This window comes from Macrotis lagotis, chromosome 1 (assembly GCF_037893015.1).
Source record: "Macrotis lagotis isolate mMagLag1 chromosome 1, bilby.v1.9.chrom.fasta, whole genome shotgun sequence".
Taxonomy (NCBI): domain Eukaryota; kingdom Metazoa; phylum Chordata; class Mammalia; order Peramelemorphia; family Peramelidae; genus Macrotis; species Macrotis lagotis.
The window spans coordinates 307,172,426-307,191,182 of record NC_133658.1 but is presented as its reverse complement, the minus strand read 5'-3'; the positions used below and the strand labels follow the sequence as shown (position 1 = coordinate 307,191,182).

At 39.7% G+C, this 18,757-nt stretch overlaps 1 protein-coding gene across 1 annotated transcript in view; it reads left to right on the top strand.

The window, feature by feature from the left end:
* The window catches only part of NKD1 (NKD inhibitor of WNT signaling pathway 1), a 121,470-nt gene extending 103,314 nt beyond the window's left edge, over positions 1 to 18,156 (top strand). Inside the window, exons 6-10 of the mRNA XM_074211354.1 lie at positions 2,370 to 2,465; positions 10,079 to 10,226; positions 11,150 to 11,234; positions 12,459 to 12,586; positions 13,522 to 18,156. Coding sequence (XP_074067455.1) covers positions 2,370 to 2,465; positions 10,079 to 10,226; positions 11,150 to 11,234; positions 12,459 to 12,586; positions 13,522 to 14,090 — 1,026 coding nt within the window. The 3' untranslated portion in view covers positions 14,091 to 18,156. The remainder of the gene's footprint in view (positions 1 to 2,369; positions 2,466 to 10,078; positions 10,227 to 11,149; positions 11,235 to 12,458; positions 12,587 to 13,521) is intronic.
* The last annotated feature ends 601 nt before the right edge of the window (positions 18,157 to 18,757 follow it).

Genomic DNA, 18,757 nt, shown 5'->3' with positions numbered 1-18,757 from the left:
AAAATCTAACACTCTATTGCACCACGCTACTCCTTGAGCCCTGAGTTCTGGTTTGGATAGTGAGGGTGAGGATGATGGGGCTAAGTGTCATAGGAACTAGATGTGTCTTCTAAGCTTTCCTATATCCCCAACATCCTCCCTTCCTCTGTCTTCCTCACTGCCTTCCCTTTTCCCACCCCCAATCAATTGTGCTTTGAACAAAGATTTTAGGAGTTGCTAATTGGGATATAGGAAAGAGGGATTTCATTGAGTCTGTTACAGAGTAGGAGCCACATAAATGCTTAGTCTCTTACTTTCCCTACCCCGTTTGACTCAGTCTATTTTGGAGCTTATTGGACTATGTCTATTATCAAGAAGCAGTCAGTAACTCACCCCAAAATTAGCCGACCAGCCATTGCAGACCTCCACATTATTCAGCAAGCACAGCACGAGGTCACTGAGAGAGGGAAGGCTTGTTCAGCTGGCTGGGGCATGCTGGCTCTTTATATGTGGTGAGATATCAAGCACAGATAAATAGATATTCTGCTCCCATATCCCTTCTTTCTGCTCCCTCACATCAAAGCATCCTCAACACATAAGCTCAGAGGGGCTGGGAAAACAGGTAAACGGATTCACTTTATGATGAGGTATAAAGGAAGAAGCAAATGGCAAGTGTGTATGTTTGGGGCAGGCGAGGGCGGGGGAGAGAAATGGGTGGGGTTCCCTTTTAGAGGTGTGTGTATGCATGGAGCGTGTTGTGTAACATGAAACGATGCATCTGGGAGCAGAGCTGGGACACTTGGCAGTTATCAGATGGGCTTGTTATAACTGAGGGAAAGCTGCCTTTGAACTCAGCATGGGATGGGGGGGACCGCTAACTGCTGTAGGGAATTGGTTTCAAGTCAGCAGGAAAAGCCAGGTAATGGAGAGTCTGCTTTCTTTTGCTCATTCTCTCAGAAGCTGTTTGAAGCTGTTTATTTTACCCTCTGTTGGGTGGTATTGCCTGTTGACTCTGCTGTGCTTGGAGAGAGCTGGGGTGACAAAGGTTTGGGGTTTCATTTGGGTGGAGGAGGGAAGCCAATGGGAAAAAGCAGATGATATCCATAGAGAGGTTTCCATTCATATAACTGTCGCCCTTCATTCATGATTTCACTCATTCATTCAACATACCTTGTCATTAGTATTATGAATATACAAAAATGAATAATGAATGATCCATGTCCTCACAGGGCTTTTTTTGTTTTTTATTTTTATTTTTCATTTTTATAAGATAAAAAACTAGAAGAGACCTCTGGAATTATCTAGCCTAACATCCCATCTAGTATAGAGATCTCCTCCTACAAATCCCTAGCAGGATTCAGTTTCTACATGAAAACATCTAGTAATGAGGAACTCATCATAAGACAAGATAATCCATTACATTTTTAGACATTTCTTCATTCTACTTACAGAGCCCAAATCTTTCTCTCTGTAACTTTAGCCCACTGGTTTTAGCTCTGCCCTGATGCTGAACAGGACAAGTTGGATCTCTTTTCCACATGGTAACTTCTCAGAAATTTGAAGAAACAGATCATGGTTTCTTCATTTTAAAAATGATGAATGTGCTCTAGATACAGGATATTTCAAAACTCTTGCTGTGCACTATGACTTTTGGGACACCATTTCTATTGTCCCCTATTACTCTCCTCCCCCATACCCCCAACTGTCTCTCAGATTCCTATTATCTTATGGTCCTTGTTTTTGAGGAGATCTAGATTCAAATCCCAACTCAGGCATTTAAGAGCTGGATGACCATGACAAATTACTGAACTTCTCTGACTCCAATTTCCTCTCTGTAAAATGGGTCTAATTCACAGTATTGTTGTAAGAATTGAGTGAGATTAGGTATTTTAAAAGGATTGGACTTGTAATTTCTTGCAATAGAGAAGTTCTGAGAGAGGAAACACTTTCTTACCAATGCAGATAGATCAGCATTTTCTCTGTAATTTATAGTTTAATGAATTGCCTAGAGCCCCAAGAGAGTAAGTAACATGCCCAGAGTGATACAGTCAAAATGTGTTAGGTCTTCTTCATTTTCAAACTAGTTGCCTGTACCCATTATGTCCTATCTCACCTTGAGGCATGCAACTGCTTTGTAAACCTTAAAGCAACCATTTAAATGTAAGCTATTTATTATTAATATTACCCAGACTGATCATCCACAGTTTCTGGTCAAGTTACTCTGTTTTTTTCTTTTGAAAATGATTTTTGCAAGTTGAAACCAAGGGTTTGGTGGTATCAGAGACGATGGGCAAAGTTCTAATTAATGTTGCTGTCCCTGACATCCTAGCTTCTATCCTTGGAGCCTAGATGGTACAGGGTTGTCTAACAACTTTCTATCTTTCTCTTAGGAGTTACAGTGTGATGTTTCAGTAGAGGAAGACAACCGGCAAGAATGGACCTTCACACTATATGACTTTGATAATAATGGCAAAGTCACTCGAGAGGTAAGAGGGAATTCACACACTGTCTTCTCCTAAATCTTCCATGTCACCTCTGTCTCTCAAGACAACTATAGCCTCTTGCTCTTTGAATCAAAGCAATGCTTTCTATGGAGCTAGTCCTTCCTATAGCTTGTCTCTGTTCCCAGAAGTTCTGAATTTCCAATTCTTTTGACAGGAAGAGGGAGGGGTATGTGGAAGAAAGGGGCTTTCATAGGACCTTAGGAAGGCTTGGAAGCAGTGACCCTTCCAGACTACTCATGAGTCAAAACTGTTAATCTTAGTTTCTTTAATATTTTAAGGATCTAGAAAAACTACAGGTTCATATTGCATTAATGCATATGTCAGCCCTTTCTTTACCTTAGCAGACAATTTTTATGAGTTGTGGCCAAAATATTTGTCTCTTGGCAGCCAACCTTTTGGCAATAAGGCTCCCTGAATTTAACTACAGTTAGAACCCAACCTTAATGTTCTTGAGCAGAGGTATCAAGCATGCAGCTTGTAGTCCACACGTGGTACCCAACACTCATGTGCTTCCTGAAATAGATTAAAATGAGAATATTTTTTAAAAAAGAAAAATACAACAAAACATGGATAATATGAATGTTTAAAACTCGGGCAGTATATAGCCCACAAATATCCTTACAAAAAGCTTGGAACTTGACCCTACTACCCAGAAGAATTCAAGAGTCAAGAATTCACCATTTTTGAATGAATGCAGTTCATAGTGAATGTTCAGTAATTGTTTATCAGTTGAGGAAAACTAAAGCCAAGAGAAGTTCTGTGACTTCTCTGCATACTTAAAAAGGGACACGTGCTTGCATAGACAGTAGTCTCCTGATTCAAGTCCAAAACCTTTCCCATTATACCAGATTACATAAGATACTGATTAGAGTCAAGTAGTGATGATTATATCTGAATTTCTGACTGGTTGTCTGTTTCTATCTCTAATGTACCTGGATATAGAGAAACTACTATGACTTCAAACTTATTCCACAAAAGATCATAAGATTTGGAGCTAGAAAGGACCTTCAAGTTCATCTAATCCAATCACTTCAATTTTCAGAGAGTGAAATTGAGGTCCAAAGAGCTTTAGTGATTTTCCCCAGGTGATATAGGTGCTAAGTAAATAGTAGAGCTGCTTATCTCAACTCTAGTCTTCTGACTCTAGACCCAGTGTTTTTTCCATGTATGTTCTCATCTTTGTCCTTTGGAGGTGTTTGAATGATAGCCAAAATCCAAGAGCTCAAGTCTTGGAAGTGCCATGAAGAGAAAGCCCTGGGCCCTTTTCCAAGCTGTTCTGAGTATAGACTGAAACCAGTCCCTTCTTAACCCTGAGAGCTTCCCCTGAGGCACCACGGAAACCATATGGTCTCTGTATCCATTTATATATGCACAAACACACACACAAAGCTATATATGGACTATTATAAGTGTACAACTTGAGGCTTTGTGGGTTACCAAGTGTTTAATTTGACTATATTTATAGCTACATAATAGCCACACCCTCTTAGGAAAACTCCACACTTCAGTGAGATGAGCAAATCCAGGTTTCAGAGTCTGTAGACTGGCTTGAGTGCAATCTTAGACAGTAATTTGTTTTGTAACCTTGGGAACTCATACTTATTGAAGAATTGAGATCTTCAAAGTTACTCCAAATGCCATCCAAATTTAATATTGTTTCCAGTTTTTTGAGTCCATTTTGATTTGTTGATTATCCACTCACAATTTAATAGTTAGCTTTGTCATGGCATTTTGGAGGATGGGGCTCATTTGTCCTGAAACAAAGTACTCAGAATGTCTAAAAATGCCTTTATAGTCTCATTATTTTCCTTTGTCTTATCTACCTGAATAAATGGTTTGTGCTTAAATCAATCAATCAGCTATCATTTTTCAAGTGCCTACTCTGTGCCTAATACTCTGCTAGGGATACTTAGAAGGACAAAAGCCAGTTTTTGATCTTTAGAAGTTCACAATTTAATGAGAGGGAAAGAGGGAGAGAGAGAGAGAGAGAGAGAGAGAGAGAGAGAGAGAGAGAGAGAGAGAGAGAGACAGGCAGAATGATTAGGAAGCAGAAAGATCTGGATACTAGTTTCATTTGCACCATTTGCTAGTGATATGATCCTCAAGAGCAGACATAAATGTAATTGCAATCTTTGTTATTGAAAGTGGTATCTGATGAAATCCCTAATCCAATGAATTTTTAGAATATTCATCCAAGTGCTCCCTTAGCTAGGTTCAGAGAAGGTCATCACCAGGTTCACCACAGGATCAATGAATTTATTCATCAGCAGCAACTCGTGAAGTCTGTCTACTAAGATAGGAAGAAGAGCTTAGGACTTTCCTTCTCAGCCATAGTAACTCATAAAGGCTATCTACTAAGTCAGGAACAGATTTTGACCTGGAGGAGGTAGAGTTCCCATGCCAAGGAAGTCAAAGATCCTGTAAATCTTGGTGCAAATGACCTTGACAAGTCACTTAACCTCTCTCTTCTTTAAAATAAGAATGATAGTTCTTGTCCTGCCTGCCTACCCAGAGGGTTGTCATGAGAAGCAAATGGGATGATAGATGTAAATACACTTTGAAAATATAAAACACTACTAATATAAAGGATTATTATTTCACAGAAAGAGGGACCCACTTTCTCTGACAGCCTGTTTTGAAAACTGACAGCTGTGCCATAATTATCTTCACAGGGAGTTTGTAGTTGGACTTTAAATTCCAGATAATTGAGCTGATGTGTCTTGAGTGTTTGTGCCAAAGTTTTAGAAAATGACCCTGCTTCTTAAAGAGCATTTTATACCTCCTCCCCACCCCAAGCCCCCACTCACTGTCCATTTTGTCTCAAAGATTATCGTTCTCTTCTTCATCTTTCTCTCTGTTGCTGGTTTAGAACCACAATGAAGAGTCCCACTTTTCAACATTTCAGCACTGGAAGATTTTTCTTTTTATTCCTTTTATGAGCAAACCCTAGGGAAACCTATCAACTGATGTTGCTTTCCAGTTCTAACTATAAGTTTTTAAAATATTCTAAGTGATATACAAAAAAAAGAAAGGGTTAAAAAAAGGAGCATCCTTCAGAGTGGACTTGGAGAAAGATTGTTTCCTTTTTCTACTGAAGAGAAAGAGGGTGGAGGATTAGTGTCAGGGGAGAACTGGGGCTGGCGTTTCCCTTCATCTATTTTTAGTCCAAAATCCACTCCTCAAATCTGGTTATAAATATACAGTTTCCCTCTATGCTTTTTGGCTGTCCCCACATGCATTCCTCTAAGCGGGAAGAGAAAGGCTCACACTTTTCTTCTTTGGTCAAATCTCAAATCAAGCCTTCTTCTGGTCAGGGCTGACTCTTCTTCCTCTTGGTCCATCATGTAGACTTCCTTCTCTAATTGGGATTACTGAATTTGTCACTCTCACTCACATAAAATCAGTCTTTTTAATCTATAAAATTTTTAAAAATGAGAATAGTCTAAGCCAGGGGTTTCATACTCAAATGGAAATGGGAGTTACTAAACTACATATAAAGGATACTTGGGGACTTAGAATTGATTTGGAATGTTGACTTAGAATACTACAAATTAACATTATCTTTTTTTCCTATTGTATTTTTATTTAATTTGTTAAATATTTCCCATTTTAATCTGATTTGGAAACATAGCTGACAGCATTAGGTCGTGTTTGACATCTCTAATCTACATCTATGCATTAAGACCATCTTCAATGAATTTCATAAGGGAATTGGTAGGCTTTTGCAAATGACATTCTACAGGAGATCACATTTTTCTAATCATTCAATTGATGGAAAATTATAAAATAGTAGAATAGCAAACTATTGCCCACTGGCAAATCTGGCAGCCTGCAAGCTAAAAATGGTAGCTTGTAGATCATGTAAAAGTAGGCTCTAACTGCAGGTCATAGTTTGCTGACACCTGGCATAAATAATATCAAATATTCTACTGGATTTATTATTTTTTCTTGTAATAATATTTTGTTTCCCCCATTGCATGTAAAATAATTTTAACATTCATTTTTAAAAATTTTGAGTTCCAAATTAGCTCCTTTTCCCCTCCCTGAGATAGTTAAATGATCCTGCAAAACATATTTTCATATTAGAAATGTTATGAAAGAAGACATAAACCAAAAAAAAGAAACAGTGAAAAATAGTATATTTGGAATTGAATTCAGATGCCATCACTTCTTTCTCTGGAGGTAAAGAACATTTTTTCATCATCAGTCTCATAATTGTCTTAGATCATTGATGTTACATTGATGTACAATGTTACATTGAACAATGTTCACAGTTCTGGTTCTGCTCACTTCATCTTGCATCAGTTTATATAACACTTTCCAGATTTTTCAGAAATCATCCTACTCTCATCATTTCTTACAGCAAATTGTATTCCATTACAGTCATATATACTACAACTTGTTCAGCCAGTCCCCCCAATTGATGTCTCTCTTTAAGACATTTTCTTTTTTTTTTCAAGGCAAATGGGGTTAAGTGGCTTGCCCAAGGCCACACAGCTAGGTAATTATTAAGTGTCGGAGACTGGATTTGAACCCAGGTACTCCTGACTCCAGGGCCAGTGCTTTATCCACTGCGCTACCTAGCCGCCCCTCTTTAAGATATTTTCAGTGGGAATCCTCTCAATTTCCAATTCTCTGCCCCACAAAAAAAGAACTTTTTTGATGCAAAACAGTCCTTTTTTCTTTCTTAATATCTTTTAGATACAGATGTAGTAATGATTTTGCTAGATCAAAGGGTATGTACAGTTTTATATGGGCTCATTATTTGTTAAATATAATAAGCGTTTGATTCAGTAGTGCAAAATATGACTTTAATAGTTCTCCCCACCAACAAGGTGGTGATCATAGAATTTAGATCTTTAAGGGACTTTAGAGGCCTTCTACTCCCATCCCTTCATTTCACAGATGAAGGAAACTGAGGTCCAGAGAATTAGTTGACTTATCCAAGATTACACAAATGGTATTAGAGGAAAAAATTAGAAATGAAGGTTTCTAACTCTAGTCGACCACCTTATTTTATAGATGAGGAACATGGGTTTTAGGAAAAGGGGGGAATGATTTGCCTAAGGTCACACAGATAGTAACTAGAGAGCTCCTTCATTTGAGTCCAGGTTCTCAGACTTCAGATATACTGATCTTTTCATGAACAGTGGCCTTCTCTCTTGAAAAAGGCCCAAGACAAATTGTCTAGGTACTAAGTTCAAACTTTAACCATCCCTTCCTGTGCTGTGTAATCTTGAAAAAGTTACTTAATTGTAGCTAATTTTCCTCATCTGTTAAATCAAGTAATAATATTTGCTTCCCAAGAGTATTCAATTTATTCCTCAATTGTGGGAAAGTAAGCTTTGTCCTCAAAGGAAAGTTTAGAGGAACTTATTAAAAAGAAAAGAGAGAAATACTGAAATACATAAAAAGAAAAGAGAAGAGAAGAACAGACTGAAAAGGTAAAGTTCCATTAAGGAAAAGGCAGAGTGAGAAACAAAAGGAGATAGTGAAAGTGAATATACAGCAATGTTGAATTGTTATAATTAATTAAGGAATTTATCTGCAATTAAGAAGTAGACAATTTTTGTTCATTAAATTGTGGAAATAGAATCACATGTACTATATTAATATAGTTTATAATTTTAAGAAACATAAATATAATAAATGTGAGATAAGCGATATAGCCAAAGTGAAAGCATTTTGAAAATTTCATGAATTCCATACAATCCACACAATGGATGGAGTCATTAGGGATATTAAATTCAGTAAATTTCAATAAATACCGACTATGTACAAGGCTTTTGGTAAGGGCCTTAGGAGTAAAAAGATGTATATTATACAGCCTCTGCTGTCAAAATGTTTAGAGTTTAATGGGAGAGGGAAAGAAATATATTTATTTTAACTTCTATATCACTAAGAAAAAGTTTTAAGTGAAAGATCACTTTGTTCTGGATAGAGTAATGAAAGCTTCATGAAGGTAGTAACACCTGGACTTTGAAGAAAGATTAAAAGGGACCTGAACATTTTAGGTCATCCTGTTTAGAAAAGACAAGTGATAATCAGGAGTGGGTTCAGAAGAGAGTAGCTAGGATGATAAAGGACTGTAAATTCATGGAAGTGAATATTGGTGAAAGGAACCAGAATTCTTAGATGAGGATTATGATACTTGTCTGTTAGTATTTAAAAGGTTGTTTTATATAAGAGAAATTAAATTTATTTTGCTTGGTCTTGGAAGATAGAGACAAATTAATCCTTGTGTAGGGGAAAATGTTAAGCAATTAGAGTAATCTTAAAGATTACTAGATTGCCTTAAGAGATGGTAGGTTCCTCCTCACTTGAGTTCTCTAAAGGCTATGACCATTGTGTATATTGTAAGGGATATATTTTTGACTCCTTTCCTATTTACTAACTGGACAAGTCCCTCAATGCTGTTTGTCTCAGTTTCTTTTTATCTGAAGAAGGAAATTGCAAACCACTCCAATATCTTTGCCAAGAAAACCCCAAATGTGGTCACAAAGAATCATACATGACTGAAAAATGCCTCAACAGCATCTTTTTTGAAAAGTAAGATTGGACTAAATGGACCCACTAAGTACCCAAAGGTACTTATTAATTTTGAGATTCTATGAAGCATAAAGATAGGATCAGGGAGTCTATTCTAGATGTGAGGTACAGTGTAAACCATACAGCACAGCAAGATACCTACAGAAATTGGTTGATGATGTTCAGCATTAAATAGCCTCTTCTCTTTTTTTTCACTTGAGCTAAGACCTTCCATTTATTTCTGCAAGAGGAACATTTGTTGCCCAGTCGACTCCCAAATCTCATCTTGACAAGTTGACTGGCAGGGCTAATTTTAGGAGAGAGAAGCAGCCCATCCCAAAACAAGCTGTCTCTCATGAACATCCCTGAGAATGTGTATATTTTGGAGCAGCTGGTCCAGCCTCAGTGACCCAGGAACAGGTGTGAAAGAAATGAAAAAAGAACTCACCCTGATTCTGAGGTGAAGGGAGAGTGGAAATGGGAGAAGAGGCAAGAGAAGAGGCTTACCACTTTGTTAATTATGTCCCCAAAGTGCTTGGCAGTAACTTTGGAGATAGGTTCAAGAATCTGACCATTGGTCGCAGAATCATAGATCTGGAACTGGAGAAGGAATCTTATAGGTCATTTAGTCCAACCTTTGTAATTTCCAGATGAAGAAACCAGCGAGGAAAAATGACTTGCCCAAAGCACAGAGCTAGGAAGTATAAAAAAATCAGGATTTGAACCTAAGCCCTCTAGAAATCTATTGATTAATTGTTACGGTTCAGTCATTTTTCAGTTGTATATGACTCTTTATGACCCATTGAGATTTTCTTGGCAAAGATACTGAAGTAGTTTGCCATTTCCTTCTCCAGCTCATTTTATAGATGAGGAAACTGAAAGCAAAGAGGGTTAAGTGACTTGCCCAGGGTCAGATAGCTAGTATGTGTCTGAGGACAGATTTGAATCTTTCTGATTCCATTTTGCTTAAATCAGTACTAGGCTATTCATTTTGCCTCTACTTCTTTCTTAGTCTATATGAAAATCCTTGGCTAAGTGTGGAATTTTTTCTTGTATTTCCCATCTAGGACATCACTAGCTTGCTCCATACCATTTATGAGGTAGTTGATTCCTCCGTCAACCATTCCCCTACATCTAGCAAGACTCTGCGGGTGAAACTCACAGTGGCCCCAGATGGGAGTCAGAAGAGGAAGAGTATTTTGCTCAATCATGCCGGTAAGAATTGTTTAGGGCAAATCAGTGGTAACCTGTGGAAGGGTAGAGAACAAGAGTACAAATAATTTAAACCCTTTTTTCTTTTGAGAGATTCACCCCTGCAGAGAGGGTTGGATGCAGGAATGTCAGGTGAATATCTTCATAGGGAACTGCAGAAATCAATTGCTATATGTGAAAGGGAAAAAAAATTCTTGACCCTCAGGTTTAAATGGCAAAGATTTCCTGAGGATATTAAACTAGACCCTGATGAAGTTGGATCAATGGAGTGGAAAAAAGGAAGACTTTTATTGCAGAATGACAATAACAAAGGCAGGAAAGGATAAGACTTTTTGGTACTGAAAGAAATATAGGGTCTATCTCAGGAAGGAGAGAAGAGATATATTCTGGGACTAGATTTTAGAATATTGGGCTGGGGAGTCAAAGAGGAGGAGGAAGAATCAATGAGGGGAAATAAGAGAAACCACAAATATTTTGTGTTTAGATTATGTAGGATGAGAAGTTCCCAGAGTCCTTTTTTACCACAATAATTTTACCCCACCTCTAAGATACTATCTTATTTGTTTTTCATAGTCTTATTCTTGGGGAGTAGTGATTCACAAATTTAAAAATGACTCTTAGGGCAAAAAACCCTGATCCAAAATATAGATGACTGACTTTAGATTACATAAACACTTAAAAAACATCTGCAGAGTATAAAGAATGGTATTGAGAGAAAAACAAAGCTAAGTATGTCCCTCTGCTCTTCAGGGACTTAGCTTTAGGAAACAATGATAAGATATATACAAACAGATGAATGTAATAGAAAATAAAATACAGTGAGGGCACAAATAGAGAACAAAGTGCTATGACATCAAATGAAGTCAGATGAAAATAAGACATTCATTGGGAAATGTTTTCTGTTTTTCCCCGGGCATGGGGGACAGATCTACCAAGCTTGAGGCGCAGAACAGAGAGCAAGGCCAATGAAGAACTGAGGAGCTTGGAGAAGAAGCAACGTGCTCCCCTCAGGTAGGGAAATCCTCACTGGGGACTAGCAAAGACAGTGGTTGCCCTTTTGAGAGGACCTCATGGGGGAAGGACCCCTAAAGACTTCAGCTGATTGTCAAGAATTTGGAGAATGCCTGATTCTGGGGGGAGACTCGTAAAGGAATAAAATTGGTCCCTGACTGAGGAGTCTGCAATCTATTTATGGAAACAAACTAAAACACATGAAATAGCTAGGGGATCATAGCATCTGGAGGTAGATGGAGAAATCTTTTAGAATAGTTACCTCTTTTTTTTTTAACCTTGATAAAGAATCTGAGACCTAGGAAGGTAAAGTCAGCAATTGTGCAATTGTTCATTAGTCTCTAACTGTGCATAGACAAAGAGTTTAGAATATTAGTAGACTGCATAAGCATATGTTATAGGAGCTGAGAAGGAAGAGATAGATACAATCTGGCCTGATGAGGCAAAAGGCAGGACAAGCAGTACCTGTGAGGATGGAGTGGGATTTGAATGGGGAGAGGGAATTCTGGGAATAAGGGAGCAAGTCAGAGAGCATGAGCAAAGGTGCAGGTAGCGAATATGAATAGTATTTTGGGGGAACAACAAGAAGCCTGGCCTGACTAAATTGGAGACTTAGCTTGGGTTCAAATCCTAGTTCTGTTAGTAACTTGTATGATCTTGGACAAGTTGACTTTATCTCTTTTTGGCTTGGTTTCCTTTAATCTGTAAAATAAAATGGTTCACCAGATAATCTCTAGGTTCCTTTCAACTCTACCTCCTCTAAAATGAGGTTGGATAGAGTGGAGTTAGATTGAAGAGGACTGAAAATGTCAGCCAGAGGAATTTACACACACTGTGGAGAAAACTTACCCATCTTTCTGCCTTGATCACCTTGATTGATGCTGAGGCTAGGATGCATTGTTTTTGAAACTGCACTTTAAGGAATTTAATGACAATCTCTCTTTGGTACATCTCTAGGCACAATTTAATCTTCACAATAATTCTATGAATTAGCAGAGGAGGTGCCATTAATCCCATTTTACAAATAAAGAAACTGATCCTCAGTTAGATAAAGTAACCTTTCTAAAGTTATACAGCTCAAGAGTGTCTATGCCAGGACAGTGCAGATATCCTGATTCTTGATACTAGGTTCTTTCCATTGCACTCCACCTTGATATTTCCTGTTACCCCACCCCACCCCCTACTGTCTATCTATTTGTATAGTTGTTCTCTATTTCTTTCCAGGTACCATGGAGATGCCCACTTGGAGCAATCTGGGCGCTATCACCATTGTGTTGATGAGAACATTGAAAGAAGAAACCACTATTTAGATCTTGCAGGGATAGAAAACTACACATCCAAGTTTGGACCAGGTAAAACAATCCCCTGAGGGTGGGGCAAGTTTGATGGATGCCTAATGAATTCATCCAAATGAGCATGTCTGTGCTGATTGAAGGAGTCCACCTGATTTCTTTGTGTTGGCCTCTGGTATCATTTAAAACCCATTTCAACAGGCATTTCTCTCCTGCCTCCTGTGTTTAGTGGATTGTTCTAGGTAAAAGGGGAAAAGCAAAGTTTTGATATAATGAAGTCCTGCCCTCATGGACAGAGTTTAGTCAGTGATGTAACACTGAAATAGAGAGCTATAACACTCAATATTACATGAGAAGCACTTTCAAAAAGCTACCAAGGAAAGTACAAGGGAGTCTCAGGGTAAGATTCTTACTAACCTGGGGAATCAAAGGAGAAGGCTTCAGGGAGAAAGTAGCATTTATAGTAGGTAAAGATGTTGGGTGGGTAAGGGAGTAAGAAAAGGCATTCTAGGCTTAGAGGACAGTGCAAGCCAAGGCTGTTAGTGTTGAGCATGTTCACAAAGAGGAATTGTCCAGTTTGGCTAATGCATAGAATATACAGAAGGAACAGTATTAAATAAGACTGGGAGAGTGGTTTGAGTGGCCTCCTACCTTGTGGATATCAGTGATACATGTATTTGTTTTGGAGCTGGTAGGCAACAAGGGAGTGAGGGAGTTGAGTTTGAGAATGAGAAAGAGAACCACTGTTAGTATAAGGGCCAGGGAAGTCATCTCTTCATGTCTGAGAGTCCCAGAAAGATGACCCTGTGAGGTGGGAGAAAGCCAGTCATGTGATCAATTACAGGCAGGGTCTTCCAGCTCTAGGATTGCTCCAGGTTATGAGAAGTCTTGAAGAAATGAAAAACTTCTTTTTCCATCAAGTCTGTTCCTATCCAGGGCTGGGAATTTGTGCCCAGAGATTTCAGTGAAACTGACTTTGCTCGTTGCTTTCCTAGGCTCTCCTTCACAGAAGCCTGAGCTGCCTACAAGAGTGCCCATCCAGACTAGATCTCGTTCCCATGAACCTGAAACCATTCATGTGCACCACAGGAAGTCCCAGGGGGCAGAACCTGGCCCCTTTCACTTCATGGACATTCCATATGCCAAGATTGCCGAAGTCCAGCAACGCCTCCGGGGTGGTCAGGATTTGAGCAAGCACTTTGTAAAGTCCCCCAAATCCCAGAGCAAAAATGTGGGGTCAGCCCACCTGGGGAGGGGAGCAAGAAGCAAATCGATTCTGGGACCTGCCATCCCCTTGGCTTCCCCAACGACCCGCCCAGTCCCGCCCTACTTCCTTGGCCCAGCCCCATCAATGCACAAGAAACACAAGCAGAGAGCCAAGGAAAGTCAGCAGATGTGCAAAAGCCTCCAGCCCCCTGGGAGCACAGTGGTGGAGAAGGAACATGTGCGAGACCTGCCCTCAGTTGTATTATATGAGGGCCAGGTGGGGCAAATGGTCCAGAGACATGAACACCACCATCACCATGAACATCACCACCATTACCACCACTTCTATCAAACATAGAGTATCCCGCCCCCCACTCTCACATTAAAGAACCCCCAACCCCACCACAATATGAAGGAAACCCTCTCCTAAGATGTCCAACTCCCAAGGCATTATTATTCTTATTCATAATTATTATTATTGTTGTTGTTACTTCACTAATATTCAACTAGTCTCCATTTTAGAAATTATATGGAAACACAGAAACTTAATTTATATATTGTGGAAACTGTATAACTTACTTAATTAACAACTTGTGAATTTTTGTAGCGGCTTGTGAGGATTGCAGAGGCAGTCCCTGGCTTTCAGAACTGGGTTCTCCCTGCAGATGGTCATCAATACTCTTCTGGGGACCAGCATAGGGTTGGAGAGGGTGGATGGCCATCACCATGATCCAGTGGATCCTTGGTTTCCACCTCCTCTCCTGAGTTCTAGCCTTTCCCGGGGAAACATTACTACCTGGTCCTGCTTCCAGAGACCTTTAGAATTGCTGAGACAACAAACTGTTGCTACCTCTTAGTATTACATAGATTTTATTTGTCCCTTAATTGATTGTAATGTACTGTGTGTGTGTGTGTGTGTGTGTGTGTGTGTGTGTGTGTGTGGTAGGGTTGGGGGGGCGGATTTTGATGGACTCTGGTTATGTGGCCTGTTTGGTGTCATATTTTCCTATCCCTGGGAATGCTAGCTGTATTTGTCAAAGGAGTTACCCTTAACACCTATCTATTCATTTGAATCCCAGATTCATTTTTGAAGCTGTCCTGACTGTTCCATGATGGAAAAATCAGGAAACACCCTTCTCTCTTCTCCTGTTTGCTCTTAAGGGAAGTATATGTTCATACATGTAGCTAAAGTCTGTCTCTGAAACCACACTTGTTATGGAAAACCACTGGAAAAGGGAGTGACCACAGGAACACGAGTGCAGGGTTGTGTTTTGTTTTGTTTTTTTAAGTCCTGCCTTCAACAAAATTGGGGCTGTTCCCAACTGTTGTGTGTTGGCTTTTCCTTCTGAAATTGTTGTTGTGACTGAGAATGTTAAAAAAAAATCCTTTCCCCTTATAGTGCTGGCAAATATATTGTACATACCTACATAATTATATAAATATAGCTATTTATAGAGACAGATACTGGTTTGTCTCTATATATATTTATATAAATATACACACTCAGGAACATTATTTTGTGTTGTAGAAATCTGTGATTTGATTCTCTGAAATATAATTATTGTCCCAGGAGATGGGTTTTCATGTGTAAGTGGCTGTGGTTGGGGATATGTGGTTTAATTTTACCCCCTGGTGGGGTCTGCCTCTGTTTCTATTCTTTAAAGCAAATGAGGAGATTCCTCCTCCATCCAAGATTATCATGTTTTTCTCCTTTCCTGGTTTCTCTCTTTAAGAGGGATAGAATCAGGCAGACCTGAAGGCCAGAATAAGGAAAATAGGTTCAGAGAGCACTGTCGCATTGGGCAAAGTTGAATGTTGGGCCGGGTTGGCCATTCCAAAGGAAGAATTGCAGTCTGGCTGCATAATAAGGGCTGGGACATGGGCAGAAAGAAACCTTTCACGTGTGTATGTGTGTATTTGTGATTTTTCACCTACCTGTTCATATTGTCTCCAGCGAGAGTGCTTTTGACTTCAGGTTGTCATGGGGAGGGGTCTGTGGAATATTTTAGAGGATGCTAGGATTAGTTTTGGAATGCTTTTCTTTTTCATGTGAGTCCCCAGCATCCTACAACTATGAGAATGGAATATGGATATGTGACTCTCCTGGATCCCTGGAGAATGGGAATGGTTTTTCCAAAGGAACATTTTCAGAGATTTGTTAGTTAGAGAGCATTTCCTTTTTGCATCCCCTCCTTTCTTTCTCATCTATTTTGGAGGAGTTGCATGTGACCTTTTCTCCACATACTCATTTTGGATCAGAATGGCAGCTTTGGGGACTAACCAGGGAGACCTCCAAAAGTGTACATCATACAGCCTCCCTTCCTTACCTTTCTTGTCCCTTCTCTTGAATCTGCATGTCTGTCAAGATCTTCACTGTCCCCCCATAATTGGAGGTTTTAAAAGAGGGTGAAAAATCTACAAACTTGTCAGTTCTCTATTCTATTTTATTTAGGGATTTCTCATCTTCGTCTACAGATGTTTAGATGGATTTTCTAGTTTCCAAACAACTATCTCCCCTCACCACCCCACCACACACATACCCCAACTCACATAATTATCCAGAAGGCAGAATTATCCGTACATGGTGGTTCGGTTTGTTGCCCCCAGAATTGTTCTAGGAAGAGCCTCAGACCCCTCTTGATATTGTCTTTTCTCTGTGTGTGTGGCTGTGTGCCTACACACAAATGCATCCATAATATGCCTATTATATATGTACACACACTCACATACACACACATATATAATTACGGACTGGAAAGAGAAAAGGCGTTTCCATGTGGAGCAGAAGGAATAAGCTTATTTATATTCTCGTGTTAATGAAGTCTGGTGTGTTCAAGTGACTCGTGTTGTGAAGCATGCAAACACCAGAATGTACATTCCAGCTGTCAGCGGCGTCATGCCATTGTTCTCGGAGAGGCGCGGGGAGCTCCCCCAGCTACAGACGATTGCCAATTAGGGTTTTTGGCAAAGGGGAGCAGACAGGAGCTGCCGCTGTTACTTTCTTCCTTGTTTCTTTCTTTTCAAATATCCTTTTTAAATCACAAATCATTACAGGGCCAAAGGGAGAGGGGAATTTTTAAAATGCCAAGAACCTCCCTTGACTGTGTTTCGGGGAGGGGAGCCGGGGCGGGGGCGCCGCTTGAAGTCCCCCCGAAGAGCAGCCTGTCAGAGCCGCTCCCCGCCCGCGCCGCGGCGCCCGCATCTCCTCCCGGCTCCCGCTCCCCTGTCAGCGCTCCCGCTAATGAAAGTGGACTCCGGGAAGATGCGCTCTCGCTTCATCCCATCTTTGAAATTCATTTGCCTGCCTCGCCTCCTCGCCCCCCACCCCAGCCCCAGATCCAAAAGACAAGCTCTGTCATGGGGCGATCATGTGAAAGGTCCCATGAATATTAATACTGTCACAGCCCCGCTTGCCGAGACGGACGGGGTTTAGCTCCTGTGGCAGGGGGCTTTAGTTTGGAACTTTCTATCCACGCCACCACCCCCTTCCTAATCGCCCCCTCCCACCAATCTGTTTCCTGATGTTTGCTTTTCAGTATTTTGTATAGTAACTAGAGATGGTTTTGACTAAATGCTTTATTTATTTAATAGCCAAAAAAAATGTGCTGAGAGGAATTCTCCTTAATTAAAGTTTTACTAGTTCAGAAAGTCTTGCTCCTTCCTTGGTTGTGGTGGGGGTTTTGGGGTCCCTCCCCCACAGACTTTGTTAAAAATATTCAGTTAAATCCATCCTTTGGATGCCTTGGTTTCTCCCACTTTCTTCTTTGAATTTTGAAATGCCTAATCAGTTAATCAGTAAGTATTTATTTAATCACCTACTGATATGATATGACACTGTCAGCCATGGGATACACACAGAATAAATCCCAAGTCTTGAGTTTGACCTCTTCACCCCTATTTTGTGACACAGTCCTCTGGCTCAAGGGAATCCCTCCTGAGAGGACAAAAGAGCTCACCCACTGACTCTTGGGGTTAGGTAATTCAATGTGAACCCTAAGCAAGTCGATTAGCCTCTGTTTACCTTAATCCAATGGAGAAGTTAATGGCAACCCATTCTAGCAACTTTACCAAAAACAAAACAAAACAAACCCAAACCAGACCATGGATTGTGGTCTAAGTCCAGAGGTCATGAAGTATCAGACATGACTAAAGGACTGAACAAATTGACCTTTGATTTCCAGGACTTCTAACCTACGTACCCCGCCATAGGTGCAACTGTCAAGTGGGAAAGTCCCAAACCTGATTTGCAGTGATGACATCTTTTTATCTGTGACCAGATGGTGGTATTCTTCCAATTGAATGAATGGGGAAATTGAGGAAGAGAAGATAAAATGACCTGCCTGAAGCCTGATGGAGTTGGAAAAAGAACTCAGAACTTCTGATTCCTGGCCTTGTCCATGTATGATCAGAATTTAGCTCATTTGTATCCCTGACATTCTTCCCTTTCCACAGGTCAGGGAAAAGGGCAATAGAATGCTTCTAGGAATGTTAGAATGAAATAGTCAATAAATATTTATTTATGGTTTCCTATGTGCCAGGCACTCTGCTAAGTAAACAAAATGAAGCAAAAGACGGAACCTGCCCTCAAGGGTCATTAGATTACAGTCCAATGGCAGGAACAACATGCAAGCAAATTTATGCAAAACTAGCAAAGAGTACATATGAAGGAAAGATAGGTTAGAACCAGATTGTAAAGGACTTTAAAAAACAGAGAAGATTGTCTCTTATCCTAGAAGCAATTTGGAGCCAAAGAAATTTCTCAAACAATAGAATGAAACTCCATTGCCTTCTCTTTTTCAGACAACTGAGACTTGAGAATCTGCCCTACATATATATATATATATATATATATATATATACATATATGTATATACACATATATGTATATATATATATATATATATATATATATCAATAAATAATGGGAATATCCCATAGGGCTAATCTCTTGAAGTTGCACATGGAAAGAGTGAATCTTGACCAGAAGGTGCTGTATGTTCTCTAAATTTATCTCAATTACCTCCA